Raw genomic sequence first — 20,561 nt, 5'->3', positions numbered from 1 at the left:
GGTGGTTGAATGTCGTCGTGTGGTAGTTGATTGGCGATGTTTCGATCAGTTGGGTGACGGGCAATCAGTTTCTGTCCAGCCGGTTGTAGAAAGCAAGTGTTACCGGTCACAATTGCAAGAACTAGACAGACAAAGGTCGGAAAGGCCTGTATTCCTAGCACACAAGGCGTGATGATCGTTGTTGGTGTTCTATCTTAGAAAGTGTGATGTAGGAGGAAGGATGTCGATGGTCAACAGTCCAGAAGGCGGAATTGTTTGGTGGGGCTGATGTTACCGCCCCACCGACATTTGCACCACGTTCCGTCCGTTCGGAGACAGCCCAGGCAGGCAGTCGCTCACAGATTACCCCAGACAGCTAGATTCATAACCCTTCTATCATTTGGCGTAACCATCTACACAGTGGTTACCCGACGTTTTTATTATACAACAGTTATTGACTATTGCGAGTATACCAGCTACCAGACAGCAGAAACGCGGATGACAATGCATACCTCCTAAGGTAGGTACACTGGTGTGCACGCGGGCGGCGCAAATAACAGGCAACAGGCAAGCAGTAGATAAAAACGTGATATCATGAACGCCATCATCAGTTGCTCCTTCCCTGTGTTTGGTGGTGGTTGTTGCAAAACCATGGAATCTGTAGTCGCTTCGTCCTAACTTGAAAAATCCGCAACTTCCTCAAAAAGTTGAACTTGCCCTCACGCCGGATTGAACGACGGACCTCGTCATATCTTATCTATCGCCATGTTCCTATTGGATCACAGCTCTATTACGAGTGACGCGCTCTACCACTGAGCTATAAGGGCTTGTTGACGCGCTCTACCACAGTGGTCTAAGCGCTATTGGAAAAAGTGATCAATAATGGAGAATATAAAGGCCAACGAAAACTTACAGGGATCCAGGCTTGGGAAGAACCGCTAAGTATATTAGTGATTTAGCCGGCTTGATTAGCTGCACCTAGGTGTACATCGGCTGGGTTTTTTTATACTTTAACTTTATTAATACTTAACGTAGTTTACTATTAAATAGGCTATATTATTAAGTGGGCCACTCTTTTTAATTTCCGATATATTTAAATTTTAATACGTAATATTTTTATAATTATAATACCGATTTAATTTAAAGAAAATAAAATCGTTTTAATAATTTAAGCGACGCGAAATTTAATAAATCTTTTAAATAAACGAGCTACTACGAAAGTATATAACGTCCCCCGAGTTACTTTAAATTATCGAATTAACGGCTTAATTTTACAACGCGAAATTCGACACTTACGATATAAATTAAATTTAATAAAAAAAAGGTGCTTCGTAATTATATAATTAATTTAAATACCCGAGGGATGCCTTTTAATTTTAATATTATAAGAGATATAGTTAATTTTTTTACCGCGTCGCGCGGCGGCGACCGCGTCGGTAAACATTAAATTAAGCGCTTTATTAATCGGAACCCGGACTTTAAAACTCGAATAAATCGTTAATACGATTACTAAAAGGCTTTTATTTAAAAAATCTAGGTATTATTTCCGGCTAATTTAAGCTAGTCGCGAATATTAAAGCGAAATACGGTATTTTTAACGAAGATATTTTTAATTTCGATAAGACCGGCTTTATAATAAATATAATCGGGTTAATACTTATCGTAATACACGCCGATTAGCGTGGAAAAATAAAGTCGGTTTAACTTAGTAATCGAGAATAATCGACCGCTATTAAATGCATTAATTCTTAAAACTAATATATCCCGCCGTTTTTAATCGTTTAAAGTTAATATTACCTTACGAATTAAGCTCGCGAATACGATTTACCGGGCGACTAAGTAATTAAACCGACTTTTAACGGTTAAACCGATAACGAAATAAGCTTAAATTAAATTAAGCACTTCGATAAATATATTAAATCGCGAATAAAGGGTCGCTATCGCCTCTTAATCCTTAACGACTATAAAAGCTATATTTCGGCGCAGTTCGAGGTATATTATAAAGATAATAATATTATTACGCTTAATATACCTCTTTATTTTTTTTACATACTTTAATTATTAAATATAGCACTTTATTCACCGTTAAAACGCGCGTATTCGAAAAAAATCGAGCTGTTTATTAAGGCGTTAATAAATTACATTACGAAGTTAAAGTTCTTTATCGCCTTTAAAGCTACGTATTTTACTGTTTTCACGAAAAATAACATTAAATTTAAATTTAACGTATTTAGTTTAATACCTTATAACGTGGTTTATTATTAAATCGAATATATTATTAAGTTAAACACTTTTATTATTAACTTATTTAATTAAACTTTAACGCGTAATAACTTTATAATTATAATATTTTATTTATTTTAAAAAAAGCGGATAACCTTAATAATTTAAGCGTTATAAAACGGTTTAACCCGAATTAATTAAAAAGCTACGGCGAAATATTACGTCGTTTTATTATTTACCCTTAGCGACCGACTTTACGGCCGAACCGCACGACGCGAAATTCGATATTTAAAATATAAATTAAATACGATTAAAAAAGAGGTACTTTATAAGTATATAATTAATTTAAATACTCGAGGGATGCCTTTAAAGATAGTTAGTGTAAAAAAATATAGCTAATCTCTTTATCGCGTCGCGCGGCGGCGATCGCGTCGGTAAGCATTAGGCTAGGCGCTTTATCGACCGTAACCCGGACCTTAAGATTAAAATAAACCGTCGGTACGACTATTAAAAGGTTTTTTATAAAAATCTGAAGATTATTTTCGGCTAGTTTAATTTAATTATTAATATTAAGGCTAAATACGGCATTATTAACGAGGATATATAAAATTTTAACGAGACCAGCTTTATAATAAATATAATCGGGTTAATACTCGTCGTAATACGCGCTAATCGGCGTAGGAAAACGAAATCGGTTCAGTTTAATAATCGGGAATAATCGACGGCTATTAAATATATTAATTTATAAAGTTAATACATTCCGCCTTTCTTAATTATTTAAGGTTAATATTACTTCGTAAACTAATTATATAAAAGTGGCTTACCGAGTAATTAAATAATTAAATTAACTTCTAATAAATAAACCGATAACGAAATAAGTTTAAATTAAATTAAACACTTCGATAAATATACTAAATCGTAAATAAAGGGTCGCTACCGCCTTTTAATTTTTAACGGCCACGAGAGCTATATTTCGGCCGAATTCGAGGTATATTACTAAGATAATAATATTATTACTATTAGTATGCCTCTTTATTTATTGCACCTGTTTTAACCTTTCGATATAGTACTTTATTCGCTTTTAAAACGTGTTTATTTAAAAAGAAATCGAGCTATTTATTAAAGCCTTAATAAATTATATTACGAAGCTTAAATTCTTTATCGCGTTTAAAGCCGTATATTTTATTATTTTTACGAAAGTTAATATTAAATCTAGATTTAATATATTCGGCTTAATATCTTATTATTCGGACGAAGTGATAAATAAATTAAATATATAACTTCGGACGCTTATACCGGAATAGTCGCGACCCGGGATTTTAAACACGTATAACCCTTAAACGCCGTTTAACTCGTAATAAACGATTAAGCACTTTATTTATATTAAAAAAAGGGTATTTATTTATTAAAAAAGTTCTTTAACGCTAATTTTAAATACGGTAAACTAAATAGCGAAGGTTATAACCCGAATAACCTATAAGGTAATTATATTAAAAAATTAAGTCCGCACTTTTTAAGATATTAATTTAACCCTTTCGAAACGCCGGAAAGCTAAAAAATTACGAGTCTAGCTTAGAGGAGCTTTTACTATTAAGGAATTTTAAGCGCTACAGGACGAGAAGGTAAAAGGGAAGCGTCCACCGACCGGCGAAGGCGAAAATGGTGGCTCGTCGAAACGACGCGCGACGGGCGTTAGGCGCTGTGGTAACTGCGGCGAAACCGGTTACAATACGCGAACGTGTGAAAAAATATATAAAATTAAGTAGCGAATCGGATAGCGAGTAATTTTAATTAATTTAAAGCGTTATAATTAAATAAATTTATATAAAAGTGTCGAAATATAAAAAAAGTATTTAACTTAATAATATATCCGACTTAATAATAAATTACGTTAACTCGAATAAGGTAATTAATAAATTAAATATATATCTTCGAACGTTTACACTTAACCCGTCGCGTTTAAAGACGGTTAATATTTATAACCCTTAAACGCCGTTTAACCCTTAATAAACGACTAAATACTCTACTTTTATTAAAAATAAAGTCTTTACTTATTAAAGAAGCTCTTTAACGTTAATTTTAAATACTATAGATTAAATAGCGAAAAATATAAATAAAATAGCCTATAAAATTACCTTTATACGCGATTAAATATATATATTAAAAGAGGTTAATTTAATATTTTCGAAACACCGGAGAGTTAAAAAGTTACGTATTTAACTTAGAGGGGTTTTTATTATATAAGAATTATAAGAGCTATAAAACGAAAAGGTAAAAAGGAAGCGTCGAGCGATTAATAAGGGTAAAACAAGGGGTCCGTTAAAGCGGAGGGCGACCGGTGAAAGGCGCTGCGGTATCTACGGCGAAATAGGTTATAATACGCGAATATATAAAAAAGACGTAGAATTAAATAACGATTTCGATAACGAGTAACTTTAATTAATTTAAAACGTTATAATTAAATTAATTTATATAAAAATAATAAAGTATAAAAAAAGTGGCCCGCTTAATAATATAGCTCGTTTAATAATAAACTACGTTAACGTAGTTTATTATTAAGTTAATTATATTACTTCGCCGATTATTTTATAACGATACCTATTAGGGGTTTAATAGAAACCTAATAGAACGTACGCGGGTTTATATTGGCAATGCGAGAGAGTATTTAAACGGGTGATAAAATTACACTATTAGTAGAGTAATAAAGTAACTAAGTTTTAAATAAGTATTAGGGCGTAGCTTATAGTATTATAATAGGTCGTTAAGGTATGTGCTTTATTAATAGGTAAAGATTAATATTTAGATTAATTACTGAGTAAGCGAGAGTATTTAGGAAACTATGTAAAGGAATGTCCGTTTTATATCTGGTCTCGCTCCCTCACTGATGGTCGGCTCGTTGGCTTATTCGTTGTCCTGGAATAAGCTCCTGAGCCTTGGATTAGAGGTTCATTTGTTATTCTGGAATGAGCCCCTAATCCGTTGATTCACCCGGATCAGTGGCTGTCCCTTCATGATCCGACTGATCCGTCACGTGACTTGTGGCTGGTGCTTGTGGCGGTTCTCCCTGTCCTGGAGTCTCCAGTCCTCCTGGCGGGGTATCGCACTTCCGTGGCTGCCTATGCTTCGTTTTTTGGCCGCATAAGTAGGTTAGGTCGTAATATATTTTTTTCACTTCTCGACTTTTTTATATAAATTAATTTAATTATAACGCTTAAAATTAATTAAAACTACTCGTTATTTAATTTTTCGCTTAATTTTATATTTTTTTATATATTCGCGCATTATAGCCTGTTTCGCCGCAGATCCTATAGCGCCTGCCGCTCGTCGCGCGCCTTTTCGACGAACTTTTATTTTCGCCTTTATTAGTCGCTAGCCGTTTCCCTTTTGCCTTTTCGTCCTGTAGCCTTCGAAATTCCTTAATCGTAAGGGCTCCTCTAAGCTAAACTCGCGATTTTTTAGTTTTCCGGCGTTTCGAAAAGGCTAAATTAGTCTCTTATAATATACGTATTTAATCTTTTATAAAGGTTATTTTATACACGATTATATATATATTTTTCGTTATTTAATTTACTATTTTTAAAATTAACGTTAAAAGGCTTTTTTAATAAGTAAATACACTTTTTTTAATAAAAAAAAAGTGTTTAGTTATTTATTAAAGGTTAAACGGCGTTTAAGGGTCGTAAATACTAGCCGTTCCTAAACGCGACGAGCTAAGTGTAAATATTTAAAAATATATATTTAACTTATTAATTACCTCGTTAAAGTTATAAAGTATTAAATTAAATACGTTAAATTTAAATTTAATATTAACTTTCGTAAAAATAATAAAATACGCGGCTTTAAAAGCGATAAGAAATTTAAGCTTAATAATATAGTTTATAAAAGCCTTAATAAATAGCTCGATTTCCTTCGAATAAACACGCTTTAAAAGCGAATAAAATGCTATATCGAGAGGTTAAAATAAGTGTAATAAATAAGGAGGCATATTAATAGTAATAATATCGTTATCTTAATAATATGCCTCGAATTCGGCCGAAATGTAACTCTCGTAGCTGTTGAAAATTAAGAGGCGGTAGCGACCTTTTTATTTACGATTTAATATATTTATCGAAGTGTTTAATTTAATTTAAGCTTATTTCGTTATTAATTTAATTATTAAAAGTTAATTTAATTACTTAGTCGCTCGATAAATCGGTTTCACGAGATTAGTTTACGAGGTAATATTAATTTTAAACGATTAAAAACGGCGGAATACACTAGCTTTACGAATTAATATATTTAATAGCCGTTGTTTATTCTCGATTATTAAGCTAAACCGATTTCGCTTTCTCACGCTAATCGGCGCGTGTTACGACGAGGATTAACCCGATTATATTTATTATAAAGCCGGTTTCGTTAAAATTATATATATTTTTATTAATAATACTATATTTAGCTTTTATATTCGTAATTAACGTAAACTAAGCGAAAATAACCTTCGTATTTTCGTAAAAAGCTCTTTAATAATCGTATCGACGGTTTATTTAAGTCTTAAAGTCCGGGTTACGGTTAATAAAGCGCTTAACCTAGTGCTTATTAACGCGCTCGCCGTCGCGCGACGCGGTAAAGAGATTAGCCATATTTTTTACACTAGTAATATTAAGAGGCATTCCTTAGGTATTTAAATTAATTATATAATTTCGAAATACCTCTTTTTTAATTAACGTTAATTTTCGCTGTGAATATCGGATTTCGCGTCGTGGGATTCGGCCGTTTAGTCGGTCACTAATCGTCGATTATAAGACGTTAAAAGCTTTCGTAGCAGCTTTTTAATTAATAGGTTTTATAAAGTCTCGCGTCGTTTAAATTATTAATTCGAGCCTATTTATTAATAAAGAATTAAGTATTATAATTATAAAAATAAAACGTATTAAAATTTAATAAAGAGTATTAATTAAATTAATAACCGGCGAAGTAATATAATTAACTTAATAATAAATTACGTTATAAAAAATAATTAATTTAAATTAATAGTAAAATAAAGTAAATAAACGATAATATCGAGTTAAAACGAAAAATATTAAAAGATTTATTATAAAAAAAAAGAAAAAGAATAACCGGTTTAATAATAATTATTATAAATTATATCGGCGTTTATTATTATTAAAAAATATATTAAAAAGTAAATAACGTGGTTTACCACTACGCGACGTATATTACTTAGCGACGCACTTAAATTTAATTTTAATATAATTAAACTTTAACGCGTAATACTTTTATAATTATAATGCTTAATTAATTTTAAAAAGATCAGATAGTTTTAATAATTTAAGCGATACGAAACGGAGCGAATTAAATAAATTAAAGAGTAGTAATAAAAGCTTATAATATACTCGAATTAATTTTACGCTATCGAATTTACGGCCGAATTTTAAAACGCGAAATCCGACCGAAACGACGTAAACTAAATTTAATTAAAAAAAGGTACTTTATAAATATATAATTAATCTAAATATTCGAAAAATGCCTCTCGATTTCGTTAATATAAAAAATATAGCTAATCTCCTCACCGCGTCGCGCGGCGGCGACCGCGTCGGTAAGCACTAGGTTAAGCGCTTTATTAATCGTAACCTAGACTTAAAGATTTAAATAAATCGTTAATACGATTATTAAAGGGCTTTTTATAAAAATTTTAAAGTTATTTCCGGCTAGTTTACGCTAATCGCGAATATAAAGGCGAAATACGAGATTATTAATAAAAATATTTAAAATTTTAATAAAACCGGTTTTATAATAAGTATAATCAGGTTAACACTCGTCGTAACACGCGCCGAGCGGCGTAAAAAAGCGAAGTCGGTCTAGCTTAATAATCGGGAATAGGTAACGGCGATTAAATATATTAATTCGTAAGGCTGGTATATTCCGCCGTTTTTAATCGTTTAAGGCTAATATTACCTCGCGAACTAGTTCCGCGAAATCGATTTACCGGGTAATTAAATAATTAAGCCGACTTTTAATAATTAAACTAATAATAAAATAGGTTTAAACTAAATTAAACACTTTAATAAATATATTAAAGCGTAAACGAAAGGTTCCCATCGCCTCTTAATTATCGATAGCCACGAGAGCTATATTTCGGCCGAATTTAAAACATATTACCAAGATAATAATATTATTATACTCGGTATGCCTCTTTATTTATTTCACTTGTTTTAATTACTTAATATAGCACTTTATTCGGCTTTAAAACGTGCTTATTTAAAGGAAATCGAGCTGTTTATTAAGGCTTCGATAAATTATATTATAAAGCTCGAGTTTTTATCGCTTTTAAAGCCGCGTATTTCGCTATTTTTACGAAAAATAATATTAAATCCGGATTTAGCGTTTTTAATTTAGTTTTTTATAATCTCGATAAGGTAATTAATAAGTTAAATATACGTCTTTAAACGCTTACACTTAACTTATCCCGTCCGGGGACAGTTAATACCTACGACTTTTAAACGCTGTTTAACCCTTAATAAATAATTAAACACTTTATTTATATTAAAAAGAGGGTATTTACTTATTAAAAAAGCTTTTCGACGCCGATTTTAAATACGGTAAACTAAATAACGAAGGGTATAATTAAAATAGCTTATAAAATAACCTTTATATATAATAAGATATATATATTAGAAAAGGTTAATTTAACACTTTTTAAGCGCCGGAGAGCTAAAAAATCGCGAGTTTAACTTAAAAAAGCCTTTATTATTAAAGAATCTTAATAGCTATAAAACGAAAAGGTAAAAAGGAAGCGTTTAGCGCCCGATAAAGATAAAAATAAGGGTTCGTTAAAACGAAGGGCGACCGGTAAAAAACGCTGTGATGTTTACGGCGAGATAGGTTATAATGCGCGAATATACGAAAAAGATATAAAATTAAGCGAAAAATCGGATAACGAGTAGTTTTAATTAATTTTAAACGTTATAATTAAATTAATTAATATAAAAAGGTTAAGAAGTGAAAAAAAGTGCGTCGTTAAGTAATATACGTCGCGTAGTAATAAACCACGTTATAAATAAATATAATATTTTATAGCACTAAATTTAATAATTTATTATTTAATAGAAACCGGCCGAAAATGTAATAACTCGAAAAAACAGTTCTGCCGATCTAAGCTTATTACACCTTTCAAAAAACACTGTAATATTAATATCTAGACCGTACCAGCTATCTCGTGGCTCCAAAAGTCTACTTCAGTGATAGTAAGCCTTGTGACACAGACCTAGCCGGTTGCGAGCTTGCTTCACCATTATCAGCACCTACGTCTTCTCCATTAATCATATCGCCAGCGGTCGAAGTCGCATACTCTTTCAATTCGGATATCTCCTATAGTACTATGTAAAGTCATCTACCACGCGCTTTGTTGAACACCTGTCTCCAGCATCTCGGCCAGCGTATCCCACTTCGCCGCCGCCGGGTCGCCACTGGCTCTCGCAACACCTCTCAACCCGCCAGCAATGAACCGCAGATGCCGATCAAAGCCCGACCGTATCTCACGCAGGACCTCGGCATACGTCCTGTCATCCTCGAGAACCAAGGCGCTCTTATCCTGCTCCTCCAGGAAGGTCTCATCTTCCTCCTCGTTCACCTTCACGAACAGGTGCGTCTTGTCTCCTACTTCTTCATCTTCTTCAGTTGTGGCCGCTGCCGCTTGCCGTTCATGCTCCGTCCTACGTGCATCCTCGAGCCGGATGGCGAGGTCGAAGACGTCGAGCATGCACTGGTATATGGGGTCCAGCTTGCTTCCGAGACAAGCTTCGGCGACCAGACGCTTGGTGAAGTTCGCATGCAGTGCGATCATTGAATCTACGTCGACGGCATCCTCGAGATCTTTACGGAGTTTCTCCGTCAGGGGCGCAATGACAAGGTTGGAGAGATACGACTGCAGGGAGGCACAGAGCCAGAGTATCTTGCTGCGGAGACCGTAGTAAAGTGCCTGCTCGTGTTCCCGCCCCACCGCCTTCATAGACTTGTGCGATGCTTGTAGCATATGACTTGCCCGGCGGAGCTGCAGTAAAAACGTGAAGACCGACTGGTAGTGCGCGATACTTTCGCCAGAAACGACGATACGGATTGGCCAGGCCATTCGGTAGGTGACCCTGATTGAAGGAAGACACTTTCGTACTGATCTCCTGGATGTACGGACGTCTCCTTGGGATTCGGGGTCCGTAGCAGTGATGATGATGCGATGGATATCCCCAAGTTCGTTGAACGCATCGTGAGCCAGCTCGGTGAGCACGAACCGGTCATGCCACTTGGGGTTCAGCAGGTCGAGGTTGTTGAATAATGCGAGAGCAAAAATGTCGGACCGGTAGCCATCACTCATGAGGTATAACCGATGAAGCATAGCCACGGCGCCATCGAGGTCGCAACTCTCGGAAAGAACACGTCGAAGTGTGCTTGATGCCGCGTGATGCTTACTTTGCATCCAGGTCTCAAAGGCAACGTTGAAGATCTCGGAAAAGGGCGCAAAACTTCCCAAATCTGACCCCGTGAGCGCATCGAACCCCAGTTCTGGCTCTGGGGCTTGCGGGCCGCTTCGGCTGAGCTTCCCCATGTTTTTGAGGACGACAACGCTTTTGCCCGTGATGAAGATCTTGACGGCAGCCGGTCGCAGGAAACGGGGCGTGTGTAGCGAGCCATCCGCAGCTCTTCGTAGTTTGAACTGGTTCTCCCACACTTGGCTTAGGGACACCTCGTCTTGAGCCTTTGCGACGAAGAACGTTTCGTCACCTTCCCGGAGCTCGCCTTCATCCATCCATTGACGGATCGGCCGTAGATAGACCTGGAAGCACTCGAAGAACAGCTTGCCAAAGAACTCGTAAATGCTTTCTTGACCCTCGAGCTGCGCAGTGCTGGCCGCATCGAAAAGGAGTTCCAGATATCGGAAAGCTTCAGACTTCGTCTCCCGCGAGAGCTGCTGGATAATGGCCGATAGGTCAAGAAGAGGACGGACATGTGGCTCGACCTCACGCTGCAGCTCAATGAGACTGACTGTCGTGTCTTCCTTGATATCGACGAGGCGCCTCTCGATGTTGGAAACTACAGCGTTGAAAGCTTGTAGCCGCTTCGCCACACCATCTCGAAATACTTCCAACAAGGGTATTTGCTGGCGTTTTCGTGCTAGGGCTCGTAGTATAAGAAAGTTGCGTGAAATATTCCCAAACCACTTCAACACAGACTGTAGCGAATAAAGTGAAGCATGCTGCATCAAGTACTTGTCCGAAGGTTCGCCTCTTTTGTCAAACAAGTCGTTCTCCAGACCTGCCAGCATGAAGAGGGTTTCGCGAACGAGCTGAAACTCCGATCTCGTGGACTTCGCCTGATCTTGCCCCGAGGCCTTCGGGCGGCTGAGCCTCCAAGCTTGCGTCTCTTGTACTCTTGACAGTGAGTCGTCGTCCTGAGAGGTGATCACATAGTCCTGCGGTCGTCGCCTGTACTGGGCCTCGATGCTTGAAAGAGACGTCTGCCCAGAACCAAAGGAAACGTTTGATTTCTCATCGTCATCATCATCAAGAGGTTCGTCTTCAGAACTGTCATCGTTGAAGTCGGGCTTCTTCCACAGATCATCGTCTGACAACCCTCCCTCGTTGATGATGTCTTCCCACTTGAGCTCCTCGCCCGGGTCGATAAGAGTCTTTCTTTGAGGAAGGAGATCTTCGAGTTTGGTCTTCTTCACGGGTTGGTCTGATAGTTCCAGCAGAAAGTGTAGCATCTCTGGGGTGAACTTATTGGACACGGCGGAAAGCGCATCTAAGCGTTCCCGGAGTGCGTCGGCGAGGCCATCCCGATTGAGGACACGAAAACGCTCCTCGATGCCATTGACATGTTTCTCTACATCGAACTGATTGGTGCGCAGATGGTTATGATACCGGAGGCTGCGTAGACTGGAGTCCCTCAGAGACTTTAGTCTGGCGGGCTCTGGCTATCAAGAGTATCAGTTTAAGCAAGTCCTACGAGCAACGGCACTATGCTTTTCTTCCCGACTTACCTGGTTCAAGATCACCTCAATAAGTTCTTCGGTCAATGAGCTCAACGTAGCTGCATATGCCATGTTGAAGAAAAAGTCACTATCTCCAGTTGAGGTGCAGTGTGAGACGGCTTGTAAGAGTTCAAATTGAACCGCCTATGAATTCCGACCAGTTACGGTGCCATGCAGCTGTAATTGGGCTCTTAGGTAGGTGCAAGCTCGACGTGTTCGCCCAGCGGGGTACCTGATGGCATTCAAAGAAAAGGCCACTGCACAAAGAGGTACGAGCTTCGATAACGTGTAATACCCTACCATCGATATCTTTTGGATACTATCAAGATGCCGTCGCCCTACTCCGTACTCAGATAAATATTGGTACATGCACGTCAATCAACATCGACCTATGTAACCCATCTGGGCTTGGCCAACGCGTCTCCTCCAGCTTCCCCCACGCGCATTTTGCCAAGGTCGGACCAGGGGGCTGCTTATGGCCGATAAGCTTCCAGCATGGGATGCATTAGCGGAGTACAGTGCGCAGGTTCCCTACTGGAAGGCATCTGTTGCGAGCATGATGGCATAATGCAGTCAATCTCGTTAGGCTGCAGACAGTGCCGATTCGGCGTCCCCTATTCCCCAAAATTTCTAGGCGTCCCGATTGACAAGAAAGCTCCGTCCATTCGTCACGGGCGCATGCTGGCCAGAAGACAGTTCCAACAACTCTGTATCTGTATCTGCCCCGACAGCAGATTCTGCGATCAGACTGGATTGCGACGACCACTGACTTGCATCAAGTGTCGGCGACGAGAACATTTACTCAACTTGTGGTTGCACAAGCTGCTCTTATCGACTCATCTAGTGCCTATCAAACCCACCACCCGTGCCTATTTACGGTTGGCAGCGGTGTCTCAAGTCTCAATTGCAGCCAAACCGACCAGGCAGTTCATGACGACGGCTCAGCACGCGACGACATCATGGCTATAGCAAGGCCGGTGCGCGCCCTCGGGCTTGCCGCTCTGATGATGTGGATTTTCTTCCTCTACACCATACTCAAGCCTACGCCAGGACTGGTAGGCCCCGACAAGTACAAGACCTTTGAGAGGGACCCCCAATTAGACCGTATGCTTTTCTCCCCATTCCCAATCATCACGCCCGTCGCCAGGCACTGACCTATTCTACTTCCAGCCCTTGAGGAACCCGAAGGAAAACTATGGCGAGCGACGGAAGACTATGCGCCAGACGCGAAGAACCCCGCGCGAATTAATGCGACTCTGTTGGCCCTTGTACGAAACGAGGAGCTCGAGGGCATGTTGCAGTCCATGGGCGACCTCGAGAGGACATGGAACTCCAAGTTCAACTACCCGTGGACTTTCTTCAACGACGTTCCGTTCTCCGAGGAGTTCAAGAAGAGGACAAGAGCTGCGACCAAGGCCGAATGCAGATACGGTACGTGCGAATCTTGAGTAGAATGACTGGAAGAATAGCGGCTGACTTATGATGTGACTGCAGAGGTTATCCCGAAAGAACACTGGGAAGTCCCATCGTGGATCAACGACGATCTGTACAAGGAGTCCGTCAAGATTCTGAAGGAGAACGATATTCAATACGCCGATATGCTGTCTTACCACCAAATGTGCCGATGGAACAGTGGTCTCTTCTACAAGCACCCCGCGATGGAAAACATGCAATTCTACTGGAGAGTCGAGCCCAAGGTTCACTTCTTCTGCGATGTCGACTATGATGTCTTCCGCTACATGCAGGACCGCAACAAGACTTACGGCTTTACTGTCACTATTTACGACGCGCCCAAGTCCATCCCGACTCTGTGGCCGGAAACCGAGAAGTTCATTGCGCAGCATCCGGAATATCTGCACCCGAACAACGCTCAGCTCTGGTTGACCGACAAGACGCGCCGCCCTGAGCACTGGGAACAGGCTAACGGTTACTCTACCTGCCATTTCTGGACCAACTTTGAAATAGCCGACATGTCTTTCTGGAGGAGCAAGGTATACGAGGACTACTTCAACCACCTCGACAGGGCTGGTGGCTTTTTCTACGAACGATGGGGTGATGCGCCTGTCCACAGTATTGCGCTGGGCTTGTTTGAGGACAAGAGCAAAATCCATTGGTAAGTAACTCCCTGTCAGATTCGGTGTGTCAGTTACTAACCCCAGTGAATAGGTTCCGAGATATCGGCTATCAACATATTCCTTTCTTCAACTGCCCGAACTCTCCCAAGTGCCACGGCTGCACTAAGGGCAAGTTTTACGACGGAGAGCCTTTCTTGCAGAAGGAGGATTGCCGCCCGAACTGGTTCAAGTATGCTCACATGGACTAAGTAAAAATTAAACGACTCAAAAGACGGAGGATTTCACGATTTTTAAGGGATGTAATAACGTCTGGGTAGTCTGAAAACGACATGGGCTAGTGTTGGGGCATTTGGGTGTTTCGGCGTAACTCCAAGGCATGATATGATAGATGGGGGCTCTTTTGAGTGCTGCAGCATATGGCGGAGCAGTGCTTTGTATGAATTCAACGCCAGTATAACATTATTAAAATGACCATGACTTGATGCATAGTCCCCAGCGTCCAGCAAGATGCGACTTTCCCAGCGTTTGACTCGGGCAGATATATATATATATATATTACTGGTACCCGAAAACCGTGACTGTGCCCGATGTTCCACCGACGCAGAATTGGTCGCCAAACCCATCTTCTCTCCAGGCCAGACAACTGATGATGTTACTGCGCTCCTTCTCCTTTCCGTCCTTGCCAATGAGCTTCTTTCTGGGCTCGCTGCCAACAGGTCCCCAGGGTACTTGGATCTTGGTCTTGACGTCGCCCGTCATCACATCCCAGACCCAGAGCCGACCCTCGCCGTTCTGGCCAGGGGTCCCCGTCATCTCGTCGCCGGCTAGGACGTACTGCTCCTTGCCGCCGAGGATGGACTGGACCCGGAGCTCCTCGTTGCGCAGGCCCGGGTCCGCGTACGTCTTGAGGCAGCCGCCGGAGTCGCGGTCCATGAGGCGGACCTTGCTGTCGAGCGAGCCGACGAGCAGCGCCTTGGCGTCGCGCGTCGCGCACAGGCTCGTCACGCCGTGGCGCGGGCTCACGACGTCGGTCACGCACCGGCCCATGCGCACGTCGTAGCTGCGGACGCGGCCGTCGACGCTGCCGGCGACGACCTCGGGGCCCAGGACTAATACGCTGGTGACGGCGTCCTTGGCCTCGGCGAGCGTCTGGACGGGCTTGTGCGACGACTGGTTGCGCGTGTCCCAGATGCGCACCGTCGCGTCCAGGCTGCCGGACACGACGAGCGCGTCGGCGTCGCCGCCGAAGGTGACGGCGTTGATGCGCGCGCTGTGCGAGGATGCGTTGCCGCCGAAGCGGCGCAGGGTCTGGGCCGTCGCGACGTCCCAGAGGAAGACGGAGCGGTCGCCGCCGCCCGAGACGAAGCGCGCGTTGTCGTGCGAGACGCGCAGGGAGAGGACTTCGTAGCCGTGGGCGGAGTAGGTCTGGATCAGGCGGCCTTGGGGTACGGCTTCTGTAGGGGCGGGCTTACCGCCTGTGATGTACGAAGAGGAAAGAGAAGAGGAGGATGAAGAAGAAGTGTTAGAAGGGTTGTAGAGCCTGATGGTCCGGTCTGAGGAGCCGGTCAGGATATAGGTTCCTGGTGAGGCGGAGTAGCTCACGGCATTGACAGGACCTGTTGTTACATGTTAGTATGAAAACGGTATATCGTCGGAATATAGGGGGAGTACTTACCGTTGGAGCCCAAAAGGTGGGCTATAGGCTTGTCCGGGAAAGCCATGGTTGTGTGAAGAGGGCTGTTTTCATATGCAAACTCATTCTGAGGTGGTTGCAAAGAACTCCATGCAGTCCAGATGGCCTTCCTGATGCTTCGACGGCTTTTTAACCATCAGTTGTGACTGGGAGAAAAAGCTATACAATTCAGAGGACTGTAAAGCAGTGACAGGTGATCCAGTTGCCGTTGTAAGTATAAGGCGAGTACTGTAAGTAGGTGAGTAGACGGACTAGGGGGATTTGATTGGCCAGCGATTCTATAGAGCCCGAGAGGCCCTGCTAGCTGGGATGGGATTAGCGTTGACGTATTGTGGGAAAAAGCCGACCGGGGTCGTGGTTTTCCAATTCTCTTAGCCTGTGCAGCTCCAGCCCATTAAAATTTTGGGCAGATCATAGATCAAACTTCTCGGCGCGACAACTCGACTCCAAAACCTGGGAAACACTCAATTGGTGCTGATCCGATCTTTCAAAGGTCTTCGATGTGTCTTTCTTCCCTACGGCAGTCCATACCCAACAGGCTGTCCCAATGCTACCACTAGCAAGCCTGGCCGCACGCCGCTTAAGAAACCACCACCATATCTGTGCAACATGCCGCATCGCAACCCGTAGCCGCGGTGCTACTTATGCAAGCCCGGCCCTGCACCTTCAACAATATGGCCAATTCCGACGCTTCTCGGCCACTCTGGCTCGAAGCGACGACAAAACCGAGTCCAGCGATGCTTCCGCCGATTCGAAGCCGGTGAAGAAGAGGAAGAAGGCCACCCCGCCAGCCCCGCAGCAAAAGAAGACGCCGAAAGTGACCAAGCTAACCGCCGAAACAACGACAGAGGATGCCAAACCTGCCACGAAGAAGAAGCGAGATTCCTCGCGGAACCTGAAGGTCCTACAGGGCGCTCTGGCGGCGCTCAAGAATGTCCTCGACGCCCAGAACATCAGCGTCGCCGCCCCCGCGGCCAAGTCGCAAAAGGAGCCGGAGGGAGAGCAGCCCGCGAAGAAGTCGGAACGGAAACGCTGCGAGGGACGCAAGGCTTCCGGCAAACAAGCGGAGGGTGCAGCGAAGCAGAAGGCGAAGCTACCCAAGACCCGGTCTTCTGACAAGGCTGGCTCGGCTGGCCTGGCCCACGGGCATCTGCAAGCGTTGCGCAAGGCTCTCGCGGCGGAATCATTGGCAGAGCCATCGGAGACTGGCCCCGAGGCGAAGAAGAAGAGGAGGAAGGCAAAAGATGAGGTCCCTGCAGATGACAAGACACCCAAGGCTTCGTCCAGCTTTGTCAGGAAGACCAAAGCAAGGGTACCCAAACGCAGGGCCCATGCGAAGATCAAGCCCTCGCAGGAGGAGGATTCCCCGGCCCTTGATAGCAGCCACGATGCGATGGGAATTTGGCAATTGGAATCACAGACCGAATCTGCTGAAGCCGAAACTCCCGAAGGCACATCAGAAATATCACTGGTAAGAAAAGTGAGCAGGAAACCCCTGGGACAGGTTGATATCAAGATCGAGAGCATACATTCGGACGACCTGAATCTTGTTCCTATCGAGAAAGCGCAACCGCCGGTGCCACCTGTCTCGTACGGCTTGGACAGAGTATTGTTCAACCCGGGCGTGTACCACCTTCAAGATCCACGCTCCAGGGTTTTCAACTTTGATCCTTACCTGTCCAAGATCATGCCAATCCAGGAGTTTGACTTCAACGCCCTCCAGCAGTACATCACATCTTCCAAGGACGAGGCTTTGATCAACATTGCACGTGAAAACAACAAGCGCTACACTGGTTCGACTTCTAGCATGACGGCAATGTTGGCACACTTCCATTATCTTCTGTCGTCTTGGAGAGAGATCAACCCCGCCGTACTGTCAAAGAGCTTCAATACTCCCTCGAATAACTTCACCAAAATTTTGACGAGTCCTGCGGCTATTTTCCTCCATTGGAAAGATGGTGTTTACGCCATCGACGCCGACAAGGAATTCGACACGGCTAATATTCTGAGTATGCTCGGAAAATCCATGGAGAAGCTCTTGACCCTTTCCAAGGAAGACTACGAGCGCTACCGGACGGTCAACTCCGACCAGATCTCTGAAGAGGAGCGCAACGCCGACGAGGCCTATCATTATACGGGCCTGAAAGACTTCATGATGCGGTCTCAGCTGGATGCCCACGACCCCAGAATCCCCGGCACCGGCATGTTTGACCTCAAGACAAGGGCGGTCATCTCTATTCGTATGGACGCCGAGGGTTTCCATAAAGGCCTTGGCTACGAGATCCGCAATCGTTTCGGCGACTGGGAGTCATTTGAGAGAGAGTACTATGATATGATTCGGTCCGCCTTTTTGAAGTACTCACTACAGGTGCGTATGGGTCGCATGGATGGAATCTTCGTTGCGTTCCACAACACGCAGAGGATTTTCGGGTTCCAGTATATTCCACTGCCCGAGATGGATCTGTCCCTACATGGAACGAGTGATACCACTCTGGGAGATAAGGAGTTCAAGCTCAGTCTTGGGCTGCTGAATGAGATTATGGACCGCGCAACCAAGAAGTTCCCTGAGCAGTCATTGCGGCTTCACTTTGAAACGAGGCCGTCTGAAGTCGCCCCCTTCATGTACGTTTTCGCCAAGCCAGTCGGCGACCAGGAAATCAAGCAAGTCCAGGAGGCCACCAAGGCCAAGATCGAAGAGTTCGAGAGAAACGTCCTTGGCCTGGGCTCTACCAACGCAGGCACAACCTCCTCTCCGGACAATGAAGAAGCCGCTAAGGACATTGGTTTCGACGAAGATGTTATCATGGAAGATGAGCTTGACGAAACGTTGGCTGAGACTGAGACTAGCGAAGCCTCTGCGACCAAAGAGGTGCCGGATGCAGCCATTTGGGAAGATGTACGGTCCAAGGTAGAAGATGCCATGGAGGATGACGAGCTTGGTGTCGCAGCGGTTCGAGAAGCCATCGAGGATGCCCTCGAGCAGAGCGGTTTGCTGGAAGGCCAGTCGCCCGAGGAGACGCGCAACTATGTCGATTCGCTCCTCAACGCCCTGTCGCCCGATGCTTCACCGGAACAAACTGAAGGCGTCATTGCTGACCCGGACGATGTGGTGGACTCTCAAGACCATGCAGAAGAGCAATCTGTGCCTGATGAGACTGCCGATGCTGAGGTGTCCGATGAGAAGCCAGTCGAAGCATTGGATGACGCCAAATTCGACGATAGGGAGCCCTCGGCTGAGGAGTCTCGAGAAGATGTGAATGCTGAGTCAAATACATCATCCAACGAGGCCGATTCCGACCCCAGCGTCTCTATTCCAATCGTCGAGACCAGTTCGCCTGATGAGCAAACCCCCAATCTGAGCAAGCAGTTGCGCTTGAAGGAGACCAGGGCGTCGACAGTTTGACTGAGGAGTCTACCTCGGTCACCTCGCCCGCTGCAGAGATGGAGGTTAGCGGGTCAAGACTTGACCATGGCGAGCAGGTAGAAGAGTTGAAGGAACTGTCGGGCACCTCTGGCCTTTCGAACTTGAAGGATTATATTGTCCGCATGGCTCAGAACATCGACGGAAAAGACGTGTCTGAAAGAGATATGGATGACGAGGATGACTCAAAGCTGAGGGAGTTTGAACGCATCCTGGGCCAAATGATGACAGGCTCCAGAGCAGCTTCATCCTCCACCGCCCAAGCTTCTGATGCCGAAGATGGACTCGAGGAGTCGGGCGATGCTGCCGCCGAGCCAAGTGCACCAGCTGCGAAACCCCAGGCTGGCGAGGGAGAGGAAGCGGAACCTGCCCAAGACAAGCAGCTTCTCGGAATGGTCCTGACCATTCGCAACCGGGTCAATGGCAGCTACGTGCAACGACCCGAGCACCTCGACCAGTCAGACAAGTGGGACATCGAGTACAACATCCAGAATCTGCCCGAAGGCCGAGCCTGGGTGCTGTACGATAAGCTTTGCGGGCGACGCCGCAAGGCGCTCAAGCACGAGGGCGACCGCGATGCTGCGTGGTACGAAATGTTCCAGGGGTCTCTGGACAAACACACCAAAGCGGGGCGAAAGTTCCGGGAGGAGGAAGAGATGCGCGCCCGGCAGCGGCCTGTGCACGTCGTGGGCGAAGAGGAAGCCCGAAGCTATGAAGAGACATTCGGCGGCGAGGCAGCTGAACAGACTAACACGACGGAGGAGTTGGAGAAAGAAGAGTAAGGAGTTTGCCTTTGTTTCTTCTTGCCATGGAAAGTATGTACACTATCGGGCCAGGCCCGAGCCCATCATCTTCATGATTACCAAGTATATGAGGTACGCGTCAGACATGTCTGTGTATGTATGATAAGACGTATGAAGAGGCGCATCTAGTCGGGAGTTATAGATACTTTAGAGATATCCTGCCTCGTGGGCGGGAAAGGGGGCGTCGAAGCAAGCCCCGCAGCCTCACTCTGTAATATGGAAAATGCCCAAGCAAAGATGAAAGTTAGCCTTTATGAAGTCACATCTCTGTGTCATGAAATGAAATTGACAGTGACAACCTACCTTGGGACGCAAGGCTACCTAAGGCTCTTTGATTTGCCGGGCGGCTAGGGGAACCTTCGCC

General features: G+C 43.7%; 4 protein-coding genes across 4 annotated transcripts; 2 read left to right on the top strand and 2 right to left on the bottom strand.

The window, feature by feature from the left end:
• Positions 1-9,571: 9,571 nt before the first annotated feature.
• Positions 9,572-12,277, bottom strand: PG997_013715 (Spc97/Spc98 family protein; the record flags this gene model as incomplete). The annotated part of the gene is made up of 2 exons (XM_066818029.1): positions 9,572-12,148; positions 12,215-12,277. 2 exons carry the CDS (start codon positions 12,275-12,277, stop codon positions 9,572-9,574), a joined length of 2,640 nt encoding a protein of 879 aa, XP_066663721.1.
• Positions 12,278-13,164: 887 nt separating this feature from the next.
• PG997_013714 (glycolipid 2-alpha-mannosyltransferase) lies at positions 13,165-14,528 on the top strand (the record flags this gene model as incomplete). The annotated part of the gene is made up of 4 exons (XM_066818028.1): positions 13,165-13,309; positions 13,376-13,636; positions 13,700-14,318; positions 14,372-14,528. 4 exons carry the CDS (start codon positions 13,165-13,167, stop codon positions 14,526-14,528), a joined length of 1,182 nt encoding a protein of 393 aa, XP_066663720.1.
• Positions 14,529-14,835: 307 nt separating this feature from the next.
• Positions 14,836-16,001, bottom strand: PG997_013713 (uncharacterized protein; the record flags this gene model as incomplete). Its single annotated transcript, XM_066818027.1, has 2 exons — positions 14,836-15,896; positions 15,956-16,001. The coding sequence occupies 2 exons, from the start codon at positions 15,999-16,001 to the stop codon at positions 14,836-14,838; spliced, it is 1,107 nt and encodes a 368-aa protein (XP_066663719.1).
• Positions 16,002-16,520: 519 nt separating this feature from the next.
• Positions 16,521-20,176, top strand: PG997_013712 (mRNA degradation protein; the record flags this gene model as incomplete). Its single annotated transcript, XM_066818026.1, has 2 exons — positions 16,521-19,302; positions 19,341-20,176. 2 exons carry the CDS (start codon positions 16,521-16,523, stop codon positions 20,174-20,176), a joined length of 3,618 nt encoding a protein of 1,205 aa, XP_066663718.1.
• Positions 20,177-20,561: the final 385 nt, after the last annotated feature.

Source organism: Apiospora hydei (assembly GCF_038363865.1).
Source record: "Apiospora hydei strain CBS 114990 chromosome Unknown utg000009l_segment0_segment0, whole genome shotgun sequence".
In the NCBI taxonomy this organism is placed as follows: domain Eukaryota; kingdom Fungi; phylum Ascomycota; class Sordariomycetes; order Amphisphaeriales; family Apiosporaceae; genus Apiospora; species Apiospora hydei.
Note: the sequence above shows the minus strand (reverse complement) of the source record. Positions and strands in the feature narration are given on the sequence as shown.